This window comes from Diorhabda sublineata, chromosome 8 (assembly GCF_026230105.1).
Source record: "Diorhabda sublineata isolate icDioSubl1.1 chromosome 8, icDioSubl1.1, whole genome shotgun sequence".
Taxonomy (NCBI): Eukaryota; Metazoa; Arthropoda; class Insecta; order Coleoptera; family Chrysomelidae; genus Diorhabda; species Diorhabda sublineata.
The window spans coordinates 30,927,616-30,952,046 of record NC_079481.1 but is presented as its reverse complement, the minus strand read 5'-3'; the positions used below and the strand labels follow the sequence as shown (position 1 = coordinate 30,952,046).

The 24,431-nt window shown below is 34.7% G+C and overlaps 3 protein-coding genes across 6 annotated transcripts; 1 reads left to right on the top strand and 2 right to left on the bottom strand.

The window, feature by feature from the left end:
- Positions 1-987: 987 nt before the first annotated feature.
- Positions 988-15,930, bottom strand: LOC130447196 (solute carrier family 2, facilitated glucose transporter member 6-like). Of its 2 annotated transcripts, none has more exons than XM_056783877.1 (2): positions 15,666-15,930; positions 988-3,523 (listed from the first exon to the last, which is right to left on the bottom strand). In XM_056783877.1, the coding sequence occupies exon 2, from the start codon at positions 3,513-3,515 to the stop codon at positions 2,217-2,219; it is 1,299 nt and encodes a 432-aa protein (XP_056639855.1). In that variant the 5' UTR covers positions 3,516-3,523; positions 15,666-15,930; the 3' UTR covers positions 988-2,216. The 2 variants fall into 2 exon arrangements, with proteins under 2 accessions (XP_056639855.1, XP_056639854.1); XM_056783876.1 differs by lacking the exon at positions 15,666-15,930 and adding an exon at positions 8,802-9,649.
- On the bottom strand, positions 11,072-14,898 carry LOC130447201 (farnesol dehydrogenase-like). Of its 3 annotated transcripts, none has more exons than XM_056783881.1 (4): positions 13,909-14,898; positions 12,079-12,516; positions 11,280-11,441; positions 11,072-11,157 (listed from the first exon to the last, which is right to left on the bottom strand). In XM_056783881.1, the coding sequence occupies exons 1-4, from the start codon at positions 14,002-14,004 to the stop codon at positions 11,128-11,130; spliced, it is 726 nt and encodes a 241-aa protein (XP_056639859.1). In that variant the 5' UTR covers positions 14,005-14,898; the 3' UTR covers positions 11,072-11,127. The 3 variants fall into 3 exon arrangements, with proteins under 3 accessions (XP_056639859.1, XP_056639860.1, XP_056639862.1); XM_056783882.1 differs by lacking the exon at positions 13,909-14,898 and adding an exon at positions 12,713-13,210; XM_056783884.1 differs by lacking the exons at positions 11,072-11,157; positions 11,280-11,441 and adding an exon at positions 11,448-11,840.
- Positions 15,051-17,299, top strand: LOC130447197 (farnesol dehydrogenase-like). The gene is made up of 4 exons (XM_056783878.1): positions 15,051-15,146; positions 15,967-16,428; positions 16,493-16,657; positions 17,220-17,299. The coding sequence occupies exons 1-4, from the start codon at positions 15,051-15,053 to the stop codon at positions 17,259-17,261; spliced, it is 765 nt and encodes a 254-aa protein (XP_056639856.1). The 3' UTR covers positions 17,262-17,299.
- The last annotated feature ends 7,132 nt before the right edge of the window (positions 17,300-24,431 follow it).

Here is a 24,431-nt window from a genome sequence, read left to right as displayed (position 1 = left end):
GACTTACAGACCCAGAGATACTAGCTCAGATCAATAAAAATGTGTCCGACGGCTCACAGACCCAGAGATACTAGAGCTCAGATCAATAAAAATGTGTCCGACGGCTCACAGACCCGGAGATACTAGAGCTCAGATCAATAAAAATGTGTCCGACGGCTCACAGACCCAGAGATACTAGCTCAGATCAATAAATAAGTGTCGGACGACTCGCAGACCCAGAGATACTAGCTCAGATCAATAAAAATGTGTCCGACGGCTCACAGACCCGGAGATACTAGAGCTCAGATCAATAAAAATGTGTCCGACGACTCACAGACCCAGAGATACTAGCTTAGATCAATAAAAATGTGTCGGACGACTCGCAGACCCAGAGATACTAGCTCAGATCAATAAAAATGTGTCTGACGGCTCACTGACCCAAAGATACTAGCTCAGATCAATAAATAAGTGTCCGACGGCTCACAGACCCAGAGATACTAGCTCAGATCAATAAATAAGTGTCCGACGACTCGCAGACCCAGAGATACTAGCTCAGATCAATAAAAATGTGTCCGACGGCTCACAGACCCAGAGATACTAGCTCAGATCAATAAATAAGTGTCGGACGACTCGCAGACCCAGAGATACTAGCTCAGATCAATAAAAATGTGTCCGACGGCTCACAGACCCAGAGATACTAGCTCAGATCAATAACAAAATAACAAAAAGAGGTTGCAGTGGGCTAAAATTGGACGCGTGAAGAGTGGGAGTTGAAGTTTTTGGATCTAAGAGTAGGTCGAAGGAAGAAAAATATTGCGATATCAACTTACAACCCTTAATTTCGTTTTGAAAATAAACAGGGAACTTTTGATAAGCATTATATGTATATTGCGTTCTAAAAAAGATAGATTAAACCGATTTTTATCAGTTAATCTTCTATCAAAGATATAAGTACTTGTACATTAACCTATAAAAAAAAATTGTGTAAACAATTTAATGATACAATGGTTTTTTTAAAAAAAAAAAATTGCACTTTATTTAAAAAAATGTATATTACAAAAGGAAAGGTGAAGTAGCTATTTGAGATTTATCATTCTATCAAATATTGACACGAATTTGTAAAGCACATACTTGATGTGAATCAAATCGCTTTTTTGATACCACGAACAACACCTGGTTGTTAAACGAGTTTTCGTCGCAATATGACCTGGATATTTTCGAAACTAATACGCCCGAAAGTCGCGGCGAAACGTTTAATGATGCTAGTTGATTTTGGTCCAGCTACTAGCCAGAACCAGCTCGTTTAAGTGACAATTCTTCATCGTCTCTGCAAAGGTGTGAAAATACTTGACGTGAGACTCCAAAAATAACTTGAACCACGTCCTCTAAGACGCCATCTCCATAGTACAGGCTCAGGTACGGTTCAAACAGTTGGGAAAAATTTAAGCCTGTTTATATTTCCAAAATACCGATTTAAATATGAACTATAAAGCATTACGTAGAGAAAAAACATTTTAGAATCACGGGTATAATATATTTTGTTGCTTGAAGACCTCTTCCTTTATCTGGTAAGGATCAACCGGTTTTGGTACAAAATTCATTGGATTTTCTATATTTCTGGATCTCTGTATCACCCAACGATCTTCAGTTTGACGCTTCGGAATTCGTAAAGCCTTTTTCATGACGAAATCCGAGTTCAACATGATTGCAACGAGATACAAACAAGTTTTTTCCACCAGTGTTGCTGCTACGTAGTAATAAGAACAAACTGGTGGTCAGAGACCATAAAAGCGATATTTGAGACATAAAGCGGAAACAGACCGTGAAAAATATAAAAAAGAATTGACGAAAAGTTAAAAGATTGATAAAGGAATAAGGAAAATCAACAGAAGATATTCTTTGGAGACATTGAAATTGCGAAAATAACAAAAACTCACTCAAAATAAGAGACCAAAGGACAAGCATAAGAAGAGGAAGAAATCTAAACCAAAAAAAAGACAGTACGGGAAGTAAAACTAGAGATAGACACGGGAGAAGTGCCGGAAGATGCTGGACGGGGAAAACAAATACCAAGAATAGACGAAATAACCATAAATACGACAGAATTAACAAAATATACGATACAGTAGAAATCCCAGAAGATCGAGAATATGTTGGACGGGAAAAATAAATAAACGAAGAGCTGTGGAAAAGCTCGCCGATGAAAATGAAGAGGCGTCAGCATCAAACGAAATATTTCATCTTTCTAATTGATCTTGAATCTGTTCCAAAGTTTTTCCTTTGGTTTCGATAACGCAAAAAATGATAAACGCTATACACAGGCCGCAACAACCGGCGAATATGAAGAAAAGCGCGCCTATACCAATAGCGTTTTGTACGGCTTTAAAATATCTGGTAACGACGAAACCGACGACGTAATAAACGAATACCGAAAACGCCATCGCCATAGATTTAATTCTGGCGGCGTAAATTTCGCTCGTAACGACCCAACAGAGCGGTCCGATACCGAAATTATAACTGAACATGAAGCCCGCCAAACATAATATCGGTACGAATTTGAAAAAGGAAGAAACTTGGTCGACGACGCAGTAAATTCCCAGCAGTACTTCGAAAAGTATCATTCCGCTAGCGGATACTATCATGAGGGATCTTCTGTTGAACCTATCGACCACAATTGGCGCTATACTGCCGCTGGTTAATTGAAGAGCCCCTAATATGATCGAACACACGGCCGACGATAAATTCGAACCGGTTTCGTCGAAAATAGATTGACTGTACATCGATATACCGTTTATGCCGGTAAACTGTTGGAAAATCAGCAACATATTTCCTATAAATAAACTTTTCATTACGGATTTGCTTTTGATTATTTTCCAGAAATTTCCCGATTTTTGTTCTTCGATTTTGATCAGAATCTCTTCGAGTTCTTTGTCGACGTCCGTGCCCGGCGGTCTGAACGTCATCAACGCTTTTTTGGCTAAATCTTCCTCGCCTTTTACCAAATAATAATAAGGCGATTCCTCGCAAAATATTATACAAATCGCTATGGTAATCAAAGGAAATACGCTCAAGATTATGTTCAATTCGGTAACACTAACCCAAGGACCGATACTGTAACAGAACAATGTTCCTATAGCTAGAGAAGTACCGGCCACCGTACTAATCACTCCTCTATTAGATTGACTCGATATTTCGCTAGCGTACGTCATCGATACTATATTTCCACCTCCTAGAGTAAACCCCATGATGAATCTGGCTACATAATAAACGGGTACAGTTCGAAATATCGCCATTAATAAGTAGCTCGTAGCCATCGGAACTCCCAAGATTATCGTGGAAAATCTTCTTCCGATTGTGGAAGTTAAAAATCCGAACATCCAACATCCGCAACAAGAACCGAGTACAACTAACGAAGTCATCCAGGATATTTCCGTATCTGTTATAGCTCTATCGAAAGGACTATCGGAAGATAGATTTTGAATTTTTGGCATAACAGGTGACGACCAGCTTATGGTAAAACCAAACATGAAGCCCATAAGTGCAACTGAAAAAAAAAAATTAGTACCGTGGAATTTGTTCATCGTTATTTGGATTTGGTTAGCATTTAAATGAATTTTTTTTGAAACCAAACAGTGTATAGTACACTCCATGGAGGTTATATCCGGCTCGAAAGACCAAATAGTATACGGTATACAAACTAGCTACTTTTTAAAGCTTATACCCGGCTCGAAGGACCACATAACGTATAGTACGCTAACTGTCTGGTTTTCAGAGCCTTCCATAAGTTAATATCCTTTTCGCAGAGCCTTATAATCTTGTTTTTGGTTAATATCCGGCTCGAAGGACCAAATAGTGTATATTGCACTAATTAATTGTTGTTTCTAGTCTTCCGTAGGTTAATACCCGGCTCGAAGGACCACTTAGCGTATAGTACGCTAACTGTCTGGTTTTCAGAGCCTTCCATAAGTTAATATCCTTTTCGCAGTGCCTTATAATCTTGTTTTTTAAGACCTGTATACATTAATAATAGTCTCGACGAACCAAACAGTGTATAGTAGCTTATATACGGCTCGAAGGACCAAATAATGTATTAGTATACTAGATAACCTAACCAAACACAAATTAATTGTTGTTTCTAGTCTTCCGTGGGTTAATACCCGGCTCGAAGGACCACATAACGTATAGTACGCTAACTGTCTGGTCTTCAGAGCCTTCCGTAAGTTAATATCCTTTCCGCAGTGCCTTATAATCTTGTTTTTGGTTAATATCCGGCTCGAAGGACCAAATAGTGTATACTGCACTAATTAATTGTTGTTTCTAGTCTTCCGTAGGTTAATACCCGGCTCGAAGGACCACTTAGCGTATAGTACGCTAACTGTCTGGTTTTCAGAGCCTTCCATAAGTTAATATCCTTTTCGCAGTGCCTTATAATCTTGTTTTTTAAGACCTGTATACATTAATAATAGTCTCGACGAACCAAACAGTGTATAGTAGCTTATATACGGCTCGAAGGACCAAATAATGTATTAGTATACTAGATAACCTAACCAAACACAAATTAATTGTTGTTTCTAGTCTTCCGTGGGTTAATACCCGGCTCGAAGGACCACGTAGCGTATATTATGCTAACTGTCTGGTTTTCAGAGCCTTCCGTAAGTTAATATCCTTTCCGCAGTGCCTTATAATCTTGTTTTTGGTTAATATCCGGCTCGAAGGACCAAATAGTGTATACTGCACTAATTAATTGTTGTTTCTAGTCTTCCGTAGGTTAATACCCGGCTCGAAGGACCACTTAGCGTATAGTACGCTAACTGTCTGGTTTTCAGAGCCTTCCATAAGTTAATATCCTTTCCGCAGTGCCTTATAATCTTGTTTTTGGTTAATATCCGGCTCGAAGGACCAAATAGTGTATACTGCACTAATTAATTGTTGTTTCTAGTCTTCCGTAGGTTAATACCCGGCTCGAAGGACCACTTAGCGTATAGTACGCTAACTGTCTGGTTTTCAGAGCCTTCCATAAGTTAATATCCTTTTCGCAGTGCCTTATAATCTTGTTTTTTAAGACCTGTATACATTAATAATAGTCTCGACGAACCAAACAGTGTATAGTAGCTTATATACGGCTCGAAGGACCAAATAATGTATTAGTATACTAGATAACCTAACCAAACACAAATTAATTGTTGTTTCTAGTCTTCCGTGGGTTAATACCCGGCTCGAAGGACCACATAACGTATAGTACGCTAACTGTCTGGTCTTCAGAGCCTTCCGTAAGTTAATATCCTTTCCGCAGTGCCTTATAATCTTGTTTTTGGTTAATATCCGGCTCGAAGGACCAAATAGTGTATACTGCACTAATTAATTGTTGTTTCTAGTCTTCCGTAGGTTAATACCCGGCTCGAAGGACCACTTAGCGTATAGTACGCTAACTGTCTGGTTTTCAGAGCCTTCCATAAGTTAATATCCTTTCCGCAGTGCCTTATAATCTTGTTTTTGGTTAATATCCGGCTCGAAGGACCAAATAGTGTATACTGCACTAATTAATTGTTGTTTCTAGTCTTCCGTAGGTTAATACCCGGCTCGAAGGACCACTTAGCGTATAGTACGCTAACTGTCTGGTTTTCAGAGCCTTCCATAAGTTAATATCCTTTTCGCAGTGCCTTATAATCTTGTTTTTTAAGACCTGTATACATTAATAATAGTCTCGACGAACCAAACAGTGTATAGTAGCTTATATACGGCTCGAAGGACCAAATAATGTATTAGTATACTAGATAACCTAACCAAACACAAATTAATTGTTGTTTCTAGTCTTCCGTGGGTTAATACCCGGCTCGAAGGACCACGTAGCGTATATTATGCTAACTGTCTGGTTTTCAGAGCCTTCCGTAAGTTAATATCCTTTCCGCAGTGCCTTATAATCTTGTTTTTGGTTAATATCCGGCTCGAAGGACCAAATAGTGTATACTGCACTAATTAATTGTTGTTTCTAGTCTTCCGTAGGTTAATACCCGGCTCGAAGGACCACTTAGCGTATAGTACGCTAACTGTCTGGTTTTCAGAGCCTTCCATAAGTTAATATCCTTTCCGCAGTGCCTTATAATCTTGTTTTTGGTTAATATCCGGCTCGAAGGACCAAATAGTGTATACTGCACTAATTAATTGTTGTTTCTAGTCTTCCGTAGGTTAATACCCGGCTCGAAGGACCACTTAGCGTATAGTACGCTAACTGTCTGGTTTTCAGAGCCTTCCATAAGTTAATATCCTTTTCGCAGTGCCTTATAATCTTGTTTTTTAAGACCTGTATACATTAATAATAGTCTCGACGAACCAAACAGTGTATAGTAGCTTATATACGGCTCGAAGGACCAAATAATGTATTAGTATACTAGATAACCTAACCAAACACAAATTAATTGTTGTTTCTAGTCTTCCGTGGGTTAATACCCGGCTCGAAGGACCACATAACGTATAGTACGCTAACTGTCTGGTCTTCAGAGCCTTCCGTAAGTTAATATCCTTTCCGCAGTGCCTTATAATCTTGTTTTTGGTTAATATCCGGCTCGAAGGACCAAATAGTGTATACTGCACTAATTAATTGTTGTTTCTAGTCTTCCGTAGGTTAATACCCGGCTCGAAGGACCACTTAGCGTATAGTACGCTAACTGTCTGGTTTTCAGAGCCTTCCATAAGTTAATATCCTTTTCGCAGTGCCTTATAATCTTGTTTTTTAAGACCTGTATACATTAATAATAGTCTCGACGAACCAAACAGTGTATAGTAGCTTATATACGGCTCGAAGGACCAAATAATGTATTAGTATACTAGATAACCTAACCAAACACAAATTAATTGTTGTTTCTAGTCTTCCGTGGGTTAATACCCGGCTCGAAGGACCACGTAGCGTATATTATGCTAACTGTCTGGTTTTCAGAGCCTTCCGTAAGTTAATATCCTTTCCGCAGTGCCTTATAATCTTGTTTTTGGTTAATATCCGGCTCGAAGGACCAAATAGTGTATACTGCACTAATTAATTGTTGTTTCTAGTCTTCCGTAGGTTAATACCCGGCTCGAAGGACCACTTAGCGTATAGTACGCTAACTGTCTGGTTTTCAGAGCCTTCCATAAGTTAATATCCTTTCCGCAGTGCCTTATAATCTTGTTTTTGGTTAATATCCGGCTCGAAGGACCAAATAGTGTATACTGCACTAATTAATTGTTGTTTCTAGTCTTCCGTAGGTTAATACCCGGCTCGAAGGACCACTTAGCGTATAGTACGCTAACTGTCTGGTTTTCAGAGCCTTCCATAAGTTAATATCCTTTTCGCAGTGCCTTATAATCTTGTTTTTTAAGACCTGTATACATTAATAATAGTCTCGACGAACCAAACAGTGTATAGTAGCTTATATACGGCTCGAAGGACCAAATAATGTATTAGTATACTAGATAACCTAACCAAACACAAATTAATTGTTGTTTCTAGTCTTCCGTGGGTTAATACCCGGCTCGAAGGACCACGTAGCGTATATTATGCTAACTGTCTGGTTTTCAGAGCCTTCCGTAAGTTAATATCCTTTCCGCAGTGCCTTATAATCTTGTTTTTGGTTAATATCCGGCTCGAAGGACCAAATAGTGTATACTGCACTAATTAATTGTTGTTTCTAGTCTTCCGTAGGTTAATACCCGGCTCGAAGGACCACTTAGCGTATAGTACGCTAACTGTCTGGTTTTCAGAGCCTTCCATAAGTTAATATCCTTTTCGCAGTGCCTTATAATCTTGTTTTTTAAGACCTGTATACATTAATAATAGTCTCGACGAACCAAACAGTGTATAGTAGCTTATATACGGCTCGAAGGACCAAATAATGTATTAGTATACTAGATAACCTAACCAAACACAAATTAATTGTTGTTTCTAGTCTTCCGTAAGGTTAATACCCGGCTCGAAGGACCACATAACGTATAGTACGCTGTCTGGTCTTCAGAGCCTTCCGTAAGTTAATATCCTTTCCGCAGAGTCTAATAATCCTGTTTTTCAAGACCTTCATACATTAATAATAGTCTCGACGAATCAAACAGTGTATAGTAGCTTTTATCCGGCTTGAAGGACCAAATAATGTACAATAAACTAGCTATTTGGCTTTTATGACTTGTATACGGCACGAAGGACCAAATAATGTATTAGTATACTAGATAACCTAACCAAACACAAATTAATTGTTGTTTCTAGTCTTCCGTGGGTTAATACCCGGCTCGAAGGACCACGTAGCGTATATTATGCTAACTGTCTGGTTTTCAGAGCCTTCCGTAGGTTAATATCCTTTCCGCAGTGCCTTATAATCTTGTTTTTGGTTAATATCCGGCTCGAAGGACCAAATAGTGTACAGTACACCAACTATTTGGTTTTTTGGCCTTCTATACGGCACGGAGGACCAAATAATATATTAGTATACTGGCTATTTGGTCTTTATACCGTTGCATAGGTTTATATCTGATCCAAATGGCCGAATTGGCGAAGGTTAAATCGACGACAACATAAATAACAAATTAGAACGAGAAAAAAAAAATTTAGAAGTAAATCACAGAATAACTACATGTGTCAATGTTGACAAGTGACGAGAGAAAAAAAAATGAAAAACGCGACCTAATAGGAAAATTAAAAAAAAAATTAAATAAATATACAGGGAAGAAGCAAAAAAATGATCGATAAGGAGAGGAATTATTTCGGATACGACAAATATATTAAAAAAAAAAAAAATGGGATTTGACTACTTTAAGGATGTTTAAAATATTCGATTTATTGAATTAAACAAAGTACTTACGAGCAATAACTGACCCCACCAAATTGTTTATGAAAAACGTTTGTATAATCATGTTTATGAGAAAATTTTAATTTTTCACAAATATCAGAGTATAACGGAAACTTTTCGGAATAATTCATATGAAACACATCAAGATTATTGTACTGATTGATCTTAATGACTTGTTTTTAATTTGTTTTATAATAATGTAACGTTTATTCACGGCGATAAGGCATTATCTATGGAAATCAGAACCTAAGCTGGATAGGTGTTGAAACACATTCAAGTACTCCTTGATATAATAATATTTACGTTAAAAGTTTATTAAAATTATGTAATTATCACCTTTCTTTACAAAACTTGTTATTTAATACATTTTTTAACCTCAAAATATTCCTTTTACATCAATTCCTGCAATATTTTCCAACTATTAAACACTCAGTAATAATCCTGAAGTAGTTTTATTTCGTTTTAGGACTTTTCGTATAACCATGTATATAAAACTTGTTTCCTTCAATATCTTTATATAAGCTTTAATATATAAGGAGGTAAAATTACATTAAATAATGTCTCAATAACGTTTATTCGAATTAAAAAAACGTATAATTAGTTTTAAACGTGAATAACGGAAATATTAATAACTTGGCAACAGTGTTTATTATTTTCTTAATTCTGCTGACGCTATCACATACCATTTATTTATAAAAGTTTCACATAGATGGCTCAAGGTTGAATAATTCTTATAATTCGAGTTCAAAACACTAGATGGAGCTGCTAGCGGAACTATATATTAGGTTGGCGAAATTGTATAATTAAATGTTGGTAGACGTTGCGCAGTTATTATTTATGACTCATTATTGATGTGTTGTGCTCGTGTTTTTGATTATGTATAGTGTTAGTGGTTAATTTATTAAAAATAACTTTCAATCAATGTTGTTTATGTATGTGATGCACGTGTTTCCAAATCCTCATAAGGATTTAAAACGTTACTAATACTTAACTGCAAAGGATTTGTTATGAAGTTCATGTGACGAATTTCAATTAGCTATTTTTCTTCTATATATTTCAAGTTTTATTTTTTTTTTATATAAATAAATACACACACGTTATTATTATTATAACTGAACGATTATCACATCACTTTCAAATGCCTTTTTGTCTACATTTTATTTGAGTATAACAATAACAAAATAGGTTCTCTTACTTAGATATTTTTTTCCTAATAAAACTAAACTTTCATCTTTTGCGATATATATATGAAATATGCCATTTTGAGAAGTATTATAAACACAAACAAATTTGAAAATGTATTAGTTCTGAGATAGTAGTATAAACTACCTAATTCAAATTACGCGCCAAATTTAAATATGCCAGTCGACGTCAATTTGGTTAGAACGCATAACATTGTCGTGATCCTCTAAATATATTATGTTCTGTGGTCACTAATTATAAAAACTGTTTCTTCTATGTTCAATACGATGGCAGCACATACTTCATCGAGTAATTCTAAATGGATTATAAAGTATATAAACAAAACTAATGTAAATTATAATCCATAAAATTAAAATCACTAGATATTTGAAATTAACAAAAATATTAGGCTGGAATAAATTAAATGATAGTAAATAGAAAGTGAACTATACTTTAAGCAGCGCTAGTGTCATCTACCGGTTGAAGAACGAACTGGAAGGAGGAAATTATATTAAGCTGGTTTTATTGACAGTTTTCGCTGACGACCTTGTTGAATTTAATTTGTTTACAACACTAGATGAATGTCAGTTTTGGTTGTTAATTTATTATATATACATTACTAATGATATCTATGCATCGTGTTGTTACTTTTCGATTAATTCATCGAATTATTGTGATAATTTTTATTTTTTCTCTTGATAATAAAAATTGTGTTTTACAATGAGAGTCCATTGACGTATTGAATATACAAGATGGCCGCTGGATACAAACAATAGTGAAGATGCAATTTTTTTTTATTTATTGTTTAATTGTCACGACTATCAACTTTTGGACATCACGAGATGTTCCTAAGACTTCTCAGGCGATATTTCTATCTCATAGATTGAGAATATCGATATCAATATTGATAATGAATAGGAAATGGGATTATTTAATCGTTTATTTTTTTAAATTGCGTGATAATTGTATATAAAAAATTCTGTTAGTAGCAATAATTATGATTTTAAAACACGTTTTATCAAGTAGGTTCCAATATTGCTTATTTTGAAGGATTTAACAAGGACTATTGATTTTTTTAGATTAGGTAATAACAAAAATGATTTAGTAAAGATAAATTTTTATTATAACAAATTAGATATTATGAAAAAAAAATTTTTCAAACGGGTTGTATAGTTAATTTAGAGATCTGCAACAAAAATATTTTATTGGTTACGGTAATTCAAATAAAAGGGGTAGTAAATTATATTTTGAGTACTACCCTCAAAATTTCAGTCCTTTTTATCAGTTAAAAGGTGTTTTTATACTTACATTGACACGTTTGGGTGTAGATAAAACGAAAATTATCACTTCCGCTATATCTGATGGTTTGACAACAGATATTCTTTCGTCGAGTCCATTATTATATTTTAATTTATCAAGGGGGCCATTATTATTACAAAAATCTGATTCTGAACATCCGTAGCTAAGACTCTAAGAAAATATCATCATAATTATTCATATTTTCTCATTTTTTTTATAAATTTATTATATATTGTGATACAGATATTTTCATTTATAGTTTCGGGACATACTGTATACATAAAATGAAATATTTATCGTGTCGAATTGATTTGATTAAGGTAACATCGAGATATCTTATCTCAAAAATGTATTGAAACATGGATTAGTACAGTAGACATCAAGATAAACTTGACACACTAAAAATGGTTTTAAAAAAAATACTTATAGTCCAGGGGCAGAATATAAAAAAGTACTAAAGGACTTCTTTACGGAAAATAGATACTTCTCAACATTTTGTCACTACCAAAAATGGAGGATTCCTCTTTTAATAACTTTCGACGCGGATTCTAGTGAGATCAACAACGATATCTAAAAGGACAGAGTCTAAATTACGCTGTTGCCAATATTAATATTTTAACGTATTTTCTGGGTCTTTTTGATTCACTTTTACATTTGATGGAAACTATGTAGTGATAGTTTATAATTAAACATTTAATTTTCGAACAATTCCAAATACCTTTGGCTTGTTTTTTTTTATCTAGCCACTTCGAAGAAACAGAAAAAATTCTTTGAATTTTAATAAAAAAATGTCTTTATATCCACTCACCGTTATCCTAATTTCGGATTCGTCTGCAGCAAGTTGAAGACGTAAAGTTTCAGTCAATGGATTAAGAGAATTGTTACAGGGTGAATCAAAATACGTTTCGTTACGTGAAAGTCCGCCGACATTAATAATATATCCGTCAATGTTATTTTCTTTCATATGTTTAATGGCTTCTCTGCTAACAATACAAATCCCCAAAACAGTTTCGTTAAGAATTTCTTTCAACGCGTCGATATCATCATAATATAAAACACTGGTAGGAGTGTTATTGATCAATACGCTAACTGGACCGATATTATCTTGTGTCCATTGAAACGCGTGTATAATATGATCTTCGTTTGTAATATCACCGGCTATTGGATAGAATTTACCCTGTTGGGACGTTGACAGTTTTTGCGCTAGCGCTATTAGACGTTCTGATCTTGTAGCGAAACCAACTACCTGAAATTGACGATTGTTTATTTTCCTTTTGTTACCTTCCACCGCAACAGCGGAAGGAACTGGGGCGCAAAAGCAAACACAAGCAGAAATTTATGCAATTGACAAATGTCCGATAGTCAAGCAGCCATTAGACCACATAAAATCCAAACTCCTTTGGGATATAAGATCGCAGACAAGCTATTCACGGGACACGAACCTTTCTGTGATAAGAGCTACACAACAATGGAAAAAAAAACACTGGAAAAGAAGGCGGATCAGCTGTAATCACTAGGTTCTTCATTATCGGCTAGAAATACATCCTTTGGGTCGCAGACAAGGTGCGCTGGGACTGACTGACCTAGTGGTGGCGAGTGTAATCCCCATGGACTTCCTTGTTTACAAGAGAAACAGCTCAGAGATAAAACAAGATACGGCAACCGTCGTACGCACTATAACAATGCAGATGTGGCAACAACGGTGGACAAATTACAAACGGAAATTACAAATATTTGTCATTAGGACCTAACTGGCCTAACTGACCTGTTTACTGCGATTTTTTTTGGAATATGTTTAATTTAAACTAACAAAGGAAACAGTTTTTATAAAGAAATTTCGAAATTTACATTTTTAAAGGTAAATATTGTTCAATGTATTACGCATTAATAATAATTTCATCTTTATTTATGTGTTTTTGAAACTATTGTGATAGAATTTGTATAAACAATGATATTAATATACATTCACAACTTTTGTTATTAATAAAAAAAACTGGTAAATAATAGAATTTCCATTCTACGAGGATGATTCCAAAAGTTCTTTGACCAAAAAAAGGAAACAAACAAATTTTTCAACGTAATTTCCTTTTAGATCCCAGAAACGTGAAGCCCCTCAAATGCGGCCGTTTTTCTTCACTAAAACGTCGCATGATACTAGCCATTGATAGTTTTCCCAATCGCCACCACCTTGGAAAGGCCTTCGCCTTCTTTGGAGCCGGTCCTCCCTTTTCAATGCGTTTTATTTGGTTTCGGGTGTGAAGTGTTAGATCCACGTTATGAAACGACTTTATTTTTGCTTTCTCATGTCCAAATTTTCAGTTAAAACACGATGTACCGAACTATGGCTACTAGCTCGTGTACTTCCAGTAGATTTTCTTGAACATTTCTGGAGTCTTTGCCCCTTTCAAGCAGCTACAGTCATCTCTATGTCAAGCCAAGTACTTTTGGGACTGTCCTCGTAATATTGGAATCTAAATTTTGATTGATTATCGCAATAATATTTTCCCAAATGTTGGAAATTTGTAAACAGCGATCTAAATATTTGATTATCTATGTTTAAATTAATTTTAAGCATAAAATTATTATTTTCATCACTCTATTTTTAAAATTAATTATAATTCTTCATATAAATTACTACCTTGAGTCCTTTTTCGACTAATTTTTCTGCAATAGCTTCTCCAATACCTGAATTAACTCCTGTCACAAAAGCAACCTGTTCCTTCCACTTTAACATGACAAATATTTAAGGATTAACGGATAATGTGGAGCTTATATTTATTATTAGATACATATATGTGTCTATGTTAATTTGCTGATATGGTATCTGTACATGATATGTTGTTTTAAATAATAATTATTACTATTAATAGACGGAAAAGGCAATGAATTGAATGTGAATATAGTTCCCTCAATTAATAAAAAAAACTCTATTCCTAACAACGTTTTTCATATCATTTATTAGAAAAATCAATATTTGATATCGTTCTATTTTGTACCCACAAATCTGATAATGTTGTGGTACGAAATATACTTTTTCAAGTGAGTCATGATTGCGTAACAAAGAAAAAGGTTTTATCTACAATCTATTTATTACAAGGTCATAATTCAACTGCTTGAAGCCCTTTAAAGTGAATCAATTGTTCTATAGGTTATAAAACGTTCGACAAAAATAGTTGAGATCATTTTTATTTTTTATTCCAAACATTTTTTTGTAATTTTCAATTATAGCGCTCCAAACTTTTTTCAATATTTAATTTATCACGAACCGTTAACTATATATTTAGCAAAAACCCTATGCGTTATACAAAAAAATGTTTCAAATAAAAAACATGGCAGATATTCGATAGCACGTGTTTTTCAAGATGGCGGCTGGCAAGGACGGCCTCCCATAACGCCCACTTGGATTTACATTCGAGAAACTTTGCATCACGAACCTACTTTTTTTGTTCTACAGATAAATATTAAAATGTAAAGTGTATCTGTTTTTATTTCTATCCTTCTAAACATTCTATAATGTCATTTGTATTTATGGTTATTAAATTTAATTGGAAACCGATAACATTTTTTATTTGTCCTTCAAATATCCAGCATTGAAATTTAATAAACCTGCTAAATGTAGAAGGAAAACAAAGAGGGCACATTCAAAATGAATAATCAAACTTGGTCCATAATTATCAGCATAATTATACTCCTACAGAAAAGGAAAACTAACAACCGGATGATTGATTTGTGATAAAAAATGATTAATTAGTAGCAATTTTTATTTAAAAATCAGTCAAAATGGAAAGGTGGTTAGGACATGTTGCTTTAGTGACCGGTGCTACAGCAGGAATTGGAGAAGCGATTGCTGAAAAATTGGTAGAACATGGAATGAAGGTGAATAATATATAATTAAAAAGGAAAGAAACAATAAGTTACTAGATTATTTAATAATCTAAACAGGTCTTGGTGAAAACAAACATTTAATGTGTATTTAATTTCAATAATGTTCTGTGAATTGATTGTGAGACACATTTGAATGTTTTTATATAGTGATAATGTAACTCACTAATTTCAGTTTTAGTTTGTTATCTAAAGCTAAACTAAGGTAATCGACATCTATCAATTAAGTTAAGAAATATATAATATAATTTTATTATAATATTTATAATAAATTTTTACCTATCAGAACGATTCATAACGAAAAGAATATAAAAAAAGTCTAAGGAGTAAAAATAAAACGATTACTACCTTGAAACAGTAATAAGTATGAAACTTTTCGGCTTTAATGTAACCTTTTATTTGTATTTTCACACACACTCGTTTTTGAAAATTAATCAAATCGAATCGAATGTTATTCATAATGTTACGACTGATTTCAAAACTTATTATCTTAATGCATTTATTTTTATTTACCTTCTAATAAATTCGGCCATCTTTCAAAGAGATTTACATCTCTTACTTGGTTTTCGATAGTTTCTAAGAATAGTACACTGTCTATATTATATCGTACAACACACCACGACACGAAAAAAGCATTTTTCTTTATTTTGAGTTCACATTTCTTTTAAATCACCATAAAAACACTATTATTTACTTACAACTACCGGTTTTACATGCCCGAAAGCAAATATGACAATTGACGTATGACTTGATAGGCGATTTTTCGTGATTGACATTGATAAAATTTCAATTAATTCGATGATTTCATTAATAGGTTATTGGATTGGCTAGACGGAAAGAACGTTTGGATGCTCTAGCTAAAAGACTATCGTCGAAAAATGGGAAATTCTATGGTTTCGTGGGTGACGTTACCATCGAAAAAGATATAATAAACGCATTTGATTGGACGAAACAAAACGTCGGTCCAGTTAGCATTCTCGTGAATAACGCCGGTATTTCCATATGGGGTCCGCTGGCATCTGGCGAAACCAAAAATTGGAGAGCTATTTTGGATACGAACGTTCTAGGAGTTTGTATAGCAACGAGAGAAGCTATTAAACATATGAATGAAAACGATGTAGATGGTCAGATTATAAATATTAATAGTATCGGCGGACATCGACTACCGCATAGACCAGTACTGAATTTATATCCTCCAAGTAAACACGCCCTTACCGCTTTAACCGAGTCTCTTAGAAGAGAACTAGCTCAATCCGGCTCAAAGATTAGAGTAACTGTAAGTCGTGAATTATTATACAAAGGTTACGAATTATTTGGACTAAATTACGAATTATTTTAAGAGTTTGAGTCCCGGAATGGTTGATACAGAACTAAGACAAGCCGGAACAGCCGAAAAACGCGTAGACGATTCCACTTACAAGGCGTTGACTATGGTGCCCATGTTAAAATCTGCCGATGTTGCAGACGCGGCTGTTTATATTCTATCGACACCCACTTCTGTTAACGTAAGTATTACGCAGCACCTTCACGTGTTGAGTGAAGCGATTGTTTGTCAATTTTCTACTTTAGTCGCTTCCCAAAGTGACCACCAGAAGTCCACGACGGGAGCGACGAAAGATGGGGGTCCCTTGACAATTTATTTGGTTACAACGCAAGTTTTCGTAGGATAGATCAGAGCTTGATTATTTTTAGGGAATTGGTGGTGATGTAGCTGCTGGGGATCCACTGGATCCAAGAAACGGTCTAGGCAACAAAACATTTGGTAACCAATGGATTGTGGTCTATTCACAAACCGATTAAAAAATGTTTTTCTACTTTTCCAAATGTGAGGATTGGTGGAATTGTGAATCCTCTATACCACAACTTTTCCATTATATCTTATTTCGTGTCTTTTCTTCCATTTCCTTCCATCTTCTCTTAATTTCTTCTCTCCAGCACCTCTTCGATTTTGTTTTGAATTGATTTAGGTTAGGTTGTCAATATGGTTATGGCTACGTTTTCGTTAATTTTTGTATTTGTTTTTTCGCTTAGAAATTGTGTCTGAAACGTTTCAATATTTCTTTTCAGATCGCCGAACTTATAATCGAACCAGTGGGAGAATTGATATGATTTCAAAATTCATTTTTCTAAATAAACAATGAAGAATTTATAATTTTTTTTTTATTTCTAATCGGTTCTTCCAATCAAACCATTTCCCTTCCTTCAAATAATGATGCAATCAATGCAGAATTTTGTGGAATTCCCTTCATACTTCATCCTTTCCGCCTCTAGAAAAGACAGCAGACACCCTAATAAACTGTTCGTCCTCTTTTTGGCGTTTTCACTACTAGTCCTTATCTTGATATTGGGATCTGGAGTAGATGATCTGGATCCTGGGTACTTTCTCTTCAGACTAACGTTCTCCTAAACTCGGAGTTTATATACCCGACTTTGGGAAAAACCAAAACCTTCTACCTGCTATTTGTTCCATAGAGACTTAGCCCTAGACGACGTAGTTGAACATTCCGCCCAAATACTTTTCATTTGTGACTGACATTTTATCGAAATTATCGACGCTGACGTTAAAAATTCGTGTCACTTTTGTATTCCTATAATCTCCAAGCGGAATGTCCGGAATGCTTCCCGAAGATATCGCCAAGCTACTTTATTTGACGACTCAAAAAAGGGACTACGTTCCAAAACCTTTCAGCAAGTATGTTTAAAACAACAAATAGTTTATACCAGATACCGACGATTTGTTCAATCAACGTTTTTAATCCGCAGAGCTGAAAAATGTCAATACGAACAAGAATTTAAAGATCCAATTGCGGCCAGTTTTGCAAAATTTTTGAAAATCGACGAACAAGTTCAATCTCCATTCGAAGACGGGGATGAATATTTGGAAAAAGTGAGCTTAAATTAGAATTATTTTGATTAGCGCAGGGGTTTCCGAACTACGGCCCGCGGGCCAGATTCGGCCCGCGACAACTGACGTAGGAAATCCCCTGGGACCCTCAGGGGATGTGGGGTGTGAGTAGAAAATGGAAAGACGTTGTTCTCTTTACAGGTAAAAAAGAGTAGAAGCAAAAAAATTCAAGAACTACATTTCAAAGAACCACTGGACCATGTGACTATAAAAGAAGACGAAATGATGGAAAGTAAAACGGAGTATCAAGCAGATTACTGCGATATAGGTATAGTATATTCGATTCGAGTAGGAAAACCATGAGTTTTATACCCAAGTAACATACAATATTTTATGTACAACCGGAACATCATTTATTGTTGAAAACCTGCAAAATCGACGGGGAAATTCGTCAAATGTACAAAATTTTCATACGACCTTTTCGAACCACTAACTAATAGCTTTTTGCTCAGCTAAAATGCGTTTTTTTTTAACAAATTTGAATTAAATTGAACGTTCAAAATTGGTTATAATAATGACAAATGATATTTGAAAATTGACGTGCTCTCAAGTACAAAGAATCGATTTCAATTTCGTTGTTTTAATCAAAAATCGATTATAATTCGTACAATTTTATAGGAATCGATTGGATTGTTCTCAATCCTAAAGAAAACATTTCCAAACAAATCAAAAGTTATTTACCCAGTTGAATTCGTTAAAAATAAAGTTTCAAACGGAAATAAGTGATTTTAGAATCGAATTATAAAAGGGAATACAGATCGTTTTGACGTTACGTCCATTGGAAGTTTAGCCACAAATTTCGATTTTCGAGTAGTAATAATCGATTATCAAAATAATCGATTATCTCGAAACTTATTAAATAAAATATTTTTATACCTTTCGTAACATTAGAATCGTCGGAAATAATACTAGACTTTAAAAGTGACAAATATAATGTGTCAACAATATTTTTTATACTAAAAAAATATCAGGGAAACAAACGAAGAATAAAATTTTCGAAATCGATTCAAAAATACTTTGGAATAGGTTAGGAATTACGCGTTTTGTTACACAGCTGATTAATATAATTATTTTTCAAGAAAGAATATAAAAAGTCCAAGCAGTAAAAATAAAACGATTACTACCTTGAAACAGTAATAAGTATGAAACTTTTCGGCTTTAATGTAACCTTTTATTTGTATTTTCACACACACTCGTTTTTGAGAATTAATCAAATCAAATTCATAATGTTACGACTGATTTTAAAACTTATTATCTTAATGCATTTATTTTTATTTACTTCCTAATAAATTCGACCATCTTTCAAAGCGATTTACATCTCTTACTTGGTTTTCGATAGTTCCTAAGAATTGTACATTGTCTATATAATATTGCACAACACACCACTACACAAAAAAAGCATTTTTCTTTATTTTGAGTTCACATTTCTTTTAAATCACCATAAAAACACTATTATCTACTTACAACTACCGGTTTTACAAGCCCTAAAGCAAATATGACAATTGACGTATGACTTGATAGGCGATTTTTCGTGATTGACATTGTTAAAATTTCAATTTATTTGATGATTTCATTAATGGGTTATTGGATTGGCTAGATGGAAAGAACGTTTGGATACCTTAGCAATATTTTTATACTTTTCGCAACTTTAGAATCGTCGGAAATAATACTAGACTTTAAAATTGAAAAATATAATGTGTCAACAATATTTTTTATACTAAAAAAATATCAGCGAAACAAACAAAGAATAAAATTTTCGAAATCGATTCAAAAATACTTTGGAATAGGTTAGGAATCACGCGTTTTGTTACACAGCTGATTAATATAATTATTTTTCAAGAAATCGAAGAAAACAAATTAATTTCAATTCAAAAATTTCCATTAATATTAAAGAAACCGAAATAATAATTAAATTTTTGTATCAAATATGATCAAAATTTTGGGTTTTACGCATTCCAATGTCATCAAATTTTGAAAATCATAACTGTGACTTTATTTTTCGAATATGTATACGAGGTCTGGCTATTAAATAACGAAACTGGTTTCGAAAACTGGGTTTTATTGTACATTCGAATATTCCCCCCACAACACACACATTTCCGAACGTTTTTCCATTGATCGAAGCAGTGCTGGAAGTCTTCTTTGGTGAGGGTCTTCAGGAGCTCCGTTTTACCGCTTCCATCGACTCAAATCGGGTCCCTTCCAAAGCAAATCTTTTTCTAATCTTTCGAGGAAATTTGGGCAGACCAATTGGAGCTAGATTATTGATCAGAAGTCAGATTTTTTGACACCAGCTTCGCACAAACTTGTCATGTCTCATTGGACGATCTGCACGCACAATTTGGTTGATTTTGGTCACCGTTTTCGGAGTTAAAACAGTCACTGGACGATCTGGGTGCAAAAACAAGCGAGGGTCTTCAGGAGCTCCGTTTTACCGCTTCCATCGACTCAAATCGAGTCCCTTTGGAAGCAAATCTTTTTCTGATCTTTCGAGGAAATTTGAGCAGACCAATTGGAGCTAGATTATTGATCAGAAGTCAGATTTTTTGACACCAGCTTCGCACAAACTTGTCATGTCTCTTTGGACGATCTGCACGCACAATTTGGTTGATTTTGGTCACCGTTTTCGGAGTTAAAACAGTCACTGGACGACCTGGGTGCAAAAACAAGCGCACGAAGATTGAGAATTGTCCCCGTAGAGTTATTTTTTTCAATTTAACGTGAAATTCCGATTCTTTTCTATTTAAATGCTAATTTGAAATAACGAACAACATTTTCAAGAAAACGAAGTAAGAAAACAAATACTGGAAAGTAAAAAAAAGAAATTCAGTCTACCTCAAGATTGGGCGATACAAGAAACAACCCAAAGACGCGATTACAGAAATCCTGTCCAAATAAACAGACACGCATTGGATCGTCACGCAGTTATTATACCTCCAGATTCGCTAGGAAACGACGGTAAATATTTATTAAGAAAACTTGTAGATATTTCGATTATTACAACCAAAAACCTTTGTTTTCGGTTCAGATCTTGTTATAGGAATCGCTCGAATCACAAAATTCCTCATTCGGCACCACCAAGTCAAATTACTGGCCACCAAAATTTCCAAATCCTCTTCCACGGTCTCGTATACACTGCGACCCAAAGAACCCAGTGTTTACGGCTGATCTGTTATTCCCAGCACTTGGGATGGCTGTAACTTCGTCTTCATACGCTTCCTGGTGTAGTTCTCTGAAGGTTTCGTCCTCTTTGCAACAAAATCTGCATGCAGTCTTTGCCTGTCTCAACCCCTGTAGTTGTTATCTAGCTTCTTTTCCGATTGTTCTGTAGCTGATACCACAAAACAGTTGCCAGGTCTTGCTAAGGGCAGAAATCGGGCAATCTTAGCCCTAATTGGTACACCATACAAGAAGATTTGAAGGAAATTGGAAAATTATCCGGAGTAGATGTCTGGGCCTACCGAAATAAAGTCAACAGAAGGAATTGGAATGAACGAAACAGACATTAAAGCCCAGAAGTCGAGCTGGTTGGGCTACATTAAATATAGAGCAGTAGAAAAAGAGGCAAAACCTCGTATCGGATGGAATGATCAAGTTCACGAAGACAAACAATGAATGTTAGAGGATGGAGGGTAAAGTCCTGACCAGTTTGAAGGCTCAGTGCCAATTGGTTAGGTTTAGAAACGGTTACAAACGCCTCGCCCGGTTTCTTCAAAGTATGGGACAAAGAGCAGGTAGAAGGTTTTGGTTTTTACCAAAATCAGGTATATTGGGATGGATTAATTCGATTGTTTGTTAGGAGAAATGTCTATCTGTATTAAATATCGCCTCTAGTGGTTATTTTTCGTATTTATTCATAGATTTCTATAATATTTTTGATTATTTTTAGAAAAAATGAACGAAATTCTTCAAGTGCAAACTGGTACCACAACATACGAAGATACCATCGGAAAGTTCGGCGAATTTATTGTAAAAAATCAAATACACGGGAAAATTACGTACCCTCAATAAATTCAAGAAATAAAAACGACAATGTATTGCAAAAGTGTTCATTTTCTTCAATAGAATAGAATAAAAAAAAATCCTCAAGAATCCCTAAAGAAGTCATTGATGACAAGGTCCAGCAGCCGCCCTCATCGTCCTAGAGCCGGTACAAAGGGCGACTCAGTTTTATGAGCTTAATCCGAGTCGGAAGTACCTCAGGTGTCCTGGAAAACCTGGCGAGATTCCAAGGACAAGGAGAAATCCTCCCCCCGAGGTCTCCAAGCAAACAGGAACCTCAGATCTACCGATATCGAAGCTGACCTGTAATTTCGACGAGGCCCATTAGTTGTATGGGGAAAAATCGAAATGGATGAGAAACCAACGGCTGCTTCGACCTCCAATACACCTTCACCTAGTACTTCCAACCGGAAGGTCAGGGTAAAGTATGTTAAGAGGCAAAGAAACCTTGGTTCTACCTCCATCGCTACGACTGGGGCTATTACTCGTTCTCCATCCGGTAATGGAGCCAAGACACTCGAGTTTCTCCCTTTTCGGCTGGTTAGGAATCACAAAATCACATTTTCTTGAGCGAGATCTATTCCTCCTACAAGGATTCTAATTCCAATCCTGATCTATGTCCTTGTTATCATAGCTTCCTGTTTTCCTGTGTGTGTTTTTTTCCTTTGATTTCAATATAAGTTTCCTCTTCCTTGGTTTGAAATCATCTATAACCAATTTTCATCATATTGCAAAAGTTCCTCATAAAACTGATTCTAACGGATGGTGAAACGAAGGGTTGTTTCATTTGTCTATGGTTTTGGCGAACTTCAATAGTTATTTATTCCTCTTAACTGTTTACTATTAATTTTCATGAGCAGCGTTATTGATAAGTTACCGAGGTTTGCGGTTTTTATAGTTTTAACCGTTTCAGCATAAACTTCGTTTTAAACTTTGGTGCAGAATCCGTAAATCCGTGATAACTTATGAGTTAGGATCCTCAATCAGCTGATGGCGATTCACCTGATTTCGCTTAGATTACGATTTTTTGTTGTCTTGTCTATTTTGGAAATAAATCGATTTTTAGTTCGAAATCAAATCGTTTTATACGAATTCGCGCGGCGTCTTTCACATTTTTTTTTAAACGGCGGAAGCGTCTTTGATGAACTTTTGTAGCGAGCGGTTTATTTGCAGTATTTCTTTTAAATAATCTCTAGGAAAGTCTATTTATTTATTTTTTTTGTTCTAGAACTTTGTAGAATTGTATTTGCGGTATATAAATAAGTTTATATATCGCAATTAATAAGTTTTAAATAAATAGTGGCAATGAAAAAAACGAATTAGCAAATTAAGTGACGTTTTTAAATAAATTAGTGGAAGTTAAGTGTATTGTATAGTGTGTAAATCAAATTAAGAACGTAAAAGATACCCCACGAATAGAAATCGTATAAATAAATACGAAAATCGTTACAAAACTGTATTAAAATAGAGTTTTGAATGTTTTTTGAGTTTTGGATCTCGCCACGCCACTGGTTTTTTGTGTTAGTATGCTAATAATAGTCGGAATCGAAGCCTCCTAGTATTCGAACTGCATCTTTTATAGCGAGCGGTTTATTTGCAGTATTTCTTTTAAATAATCTCTAGGAAAGTCTATTTATTTATTTTTTTTGTTCTAGAACTTTGTAGAATTGTATTTGCGGTATATAAATAAGTTTATATAACGCAGTTAGTAAGTTTTAAATAAATAGTGGCAACGAAAAAAACGAATTAGCAAATTAAGTGACGTTTTTAAATAAATTAGTGGAAGTTAAGTGTATTGTATAGTGTGTAAATCAAATTAAGAACGTAAAAGATACCCCACGAATAGAAATCGTTTAAATAAATACGAAAATCGTTACAAAACTATATTAAAATAAAGTTTTGAATGTTTTTTGAGGTATGTAACTCGCCACGCCACTGGTTTTTTGTGTTAGTATGCTAATAATAGTCGGGATCGAGGCCTCCTAGTATTCGAACTGCATCTTTAATAGCGAGCGGTTTATTTGCAGTATTTCTTTTAAATAATCTCTAGAAAAGTCTATTTATTTATTTATTTTTATCTAGAACTTTGTAGAATTGTATTTGCGGTATATAAATAAGTTTATATAACGCAGTTAGTAAGTTTTAAATAAATAGTGGCAACGAAAAAAACGAATTAGCAAATTAAGTGACGTTTTTAAATAAATTAGTGGAAGTTAAGTGTATTGTGAAGCGTGTAAATCAGATTAAGAACGTAAAAGATACCCCACGAATAGAAATCGTTTAAATAAATACGAAAATCGTTACAAAACTATATTAAAATAAAGTTTTGAATGTTTTTTGAGGTATGTAACTCGCCACGCCACTGGTTTTTT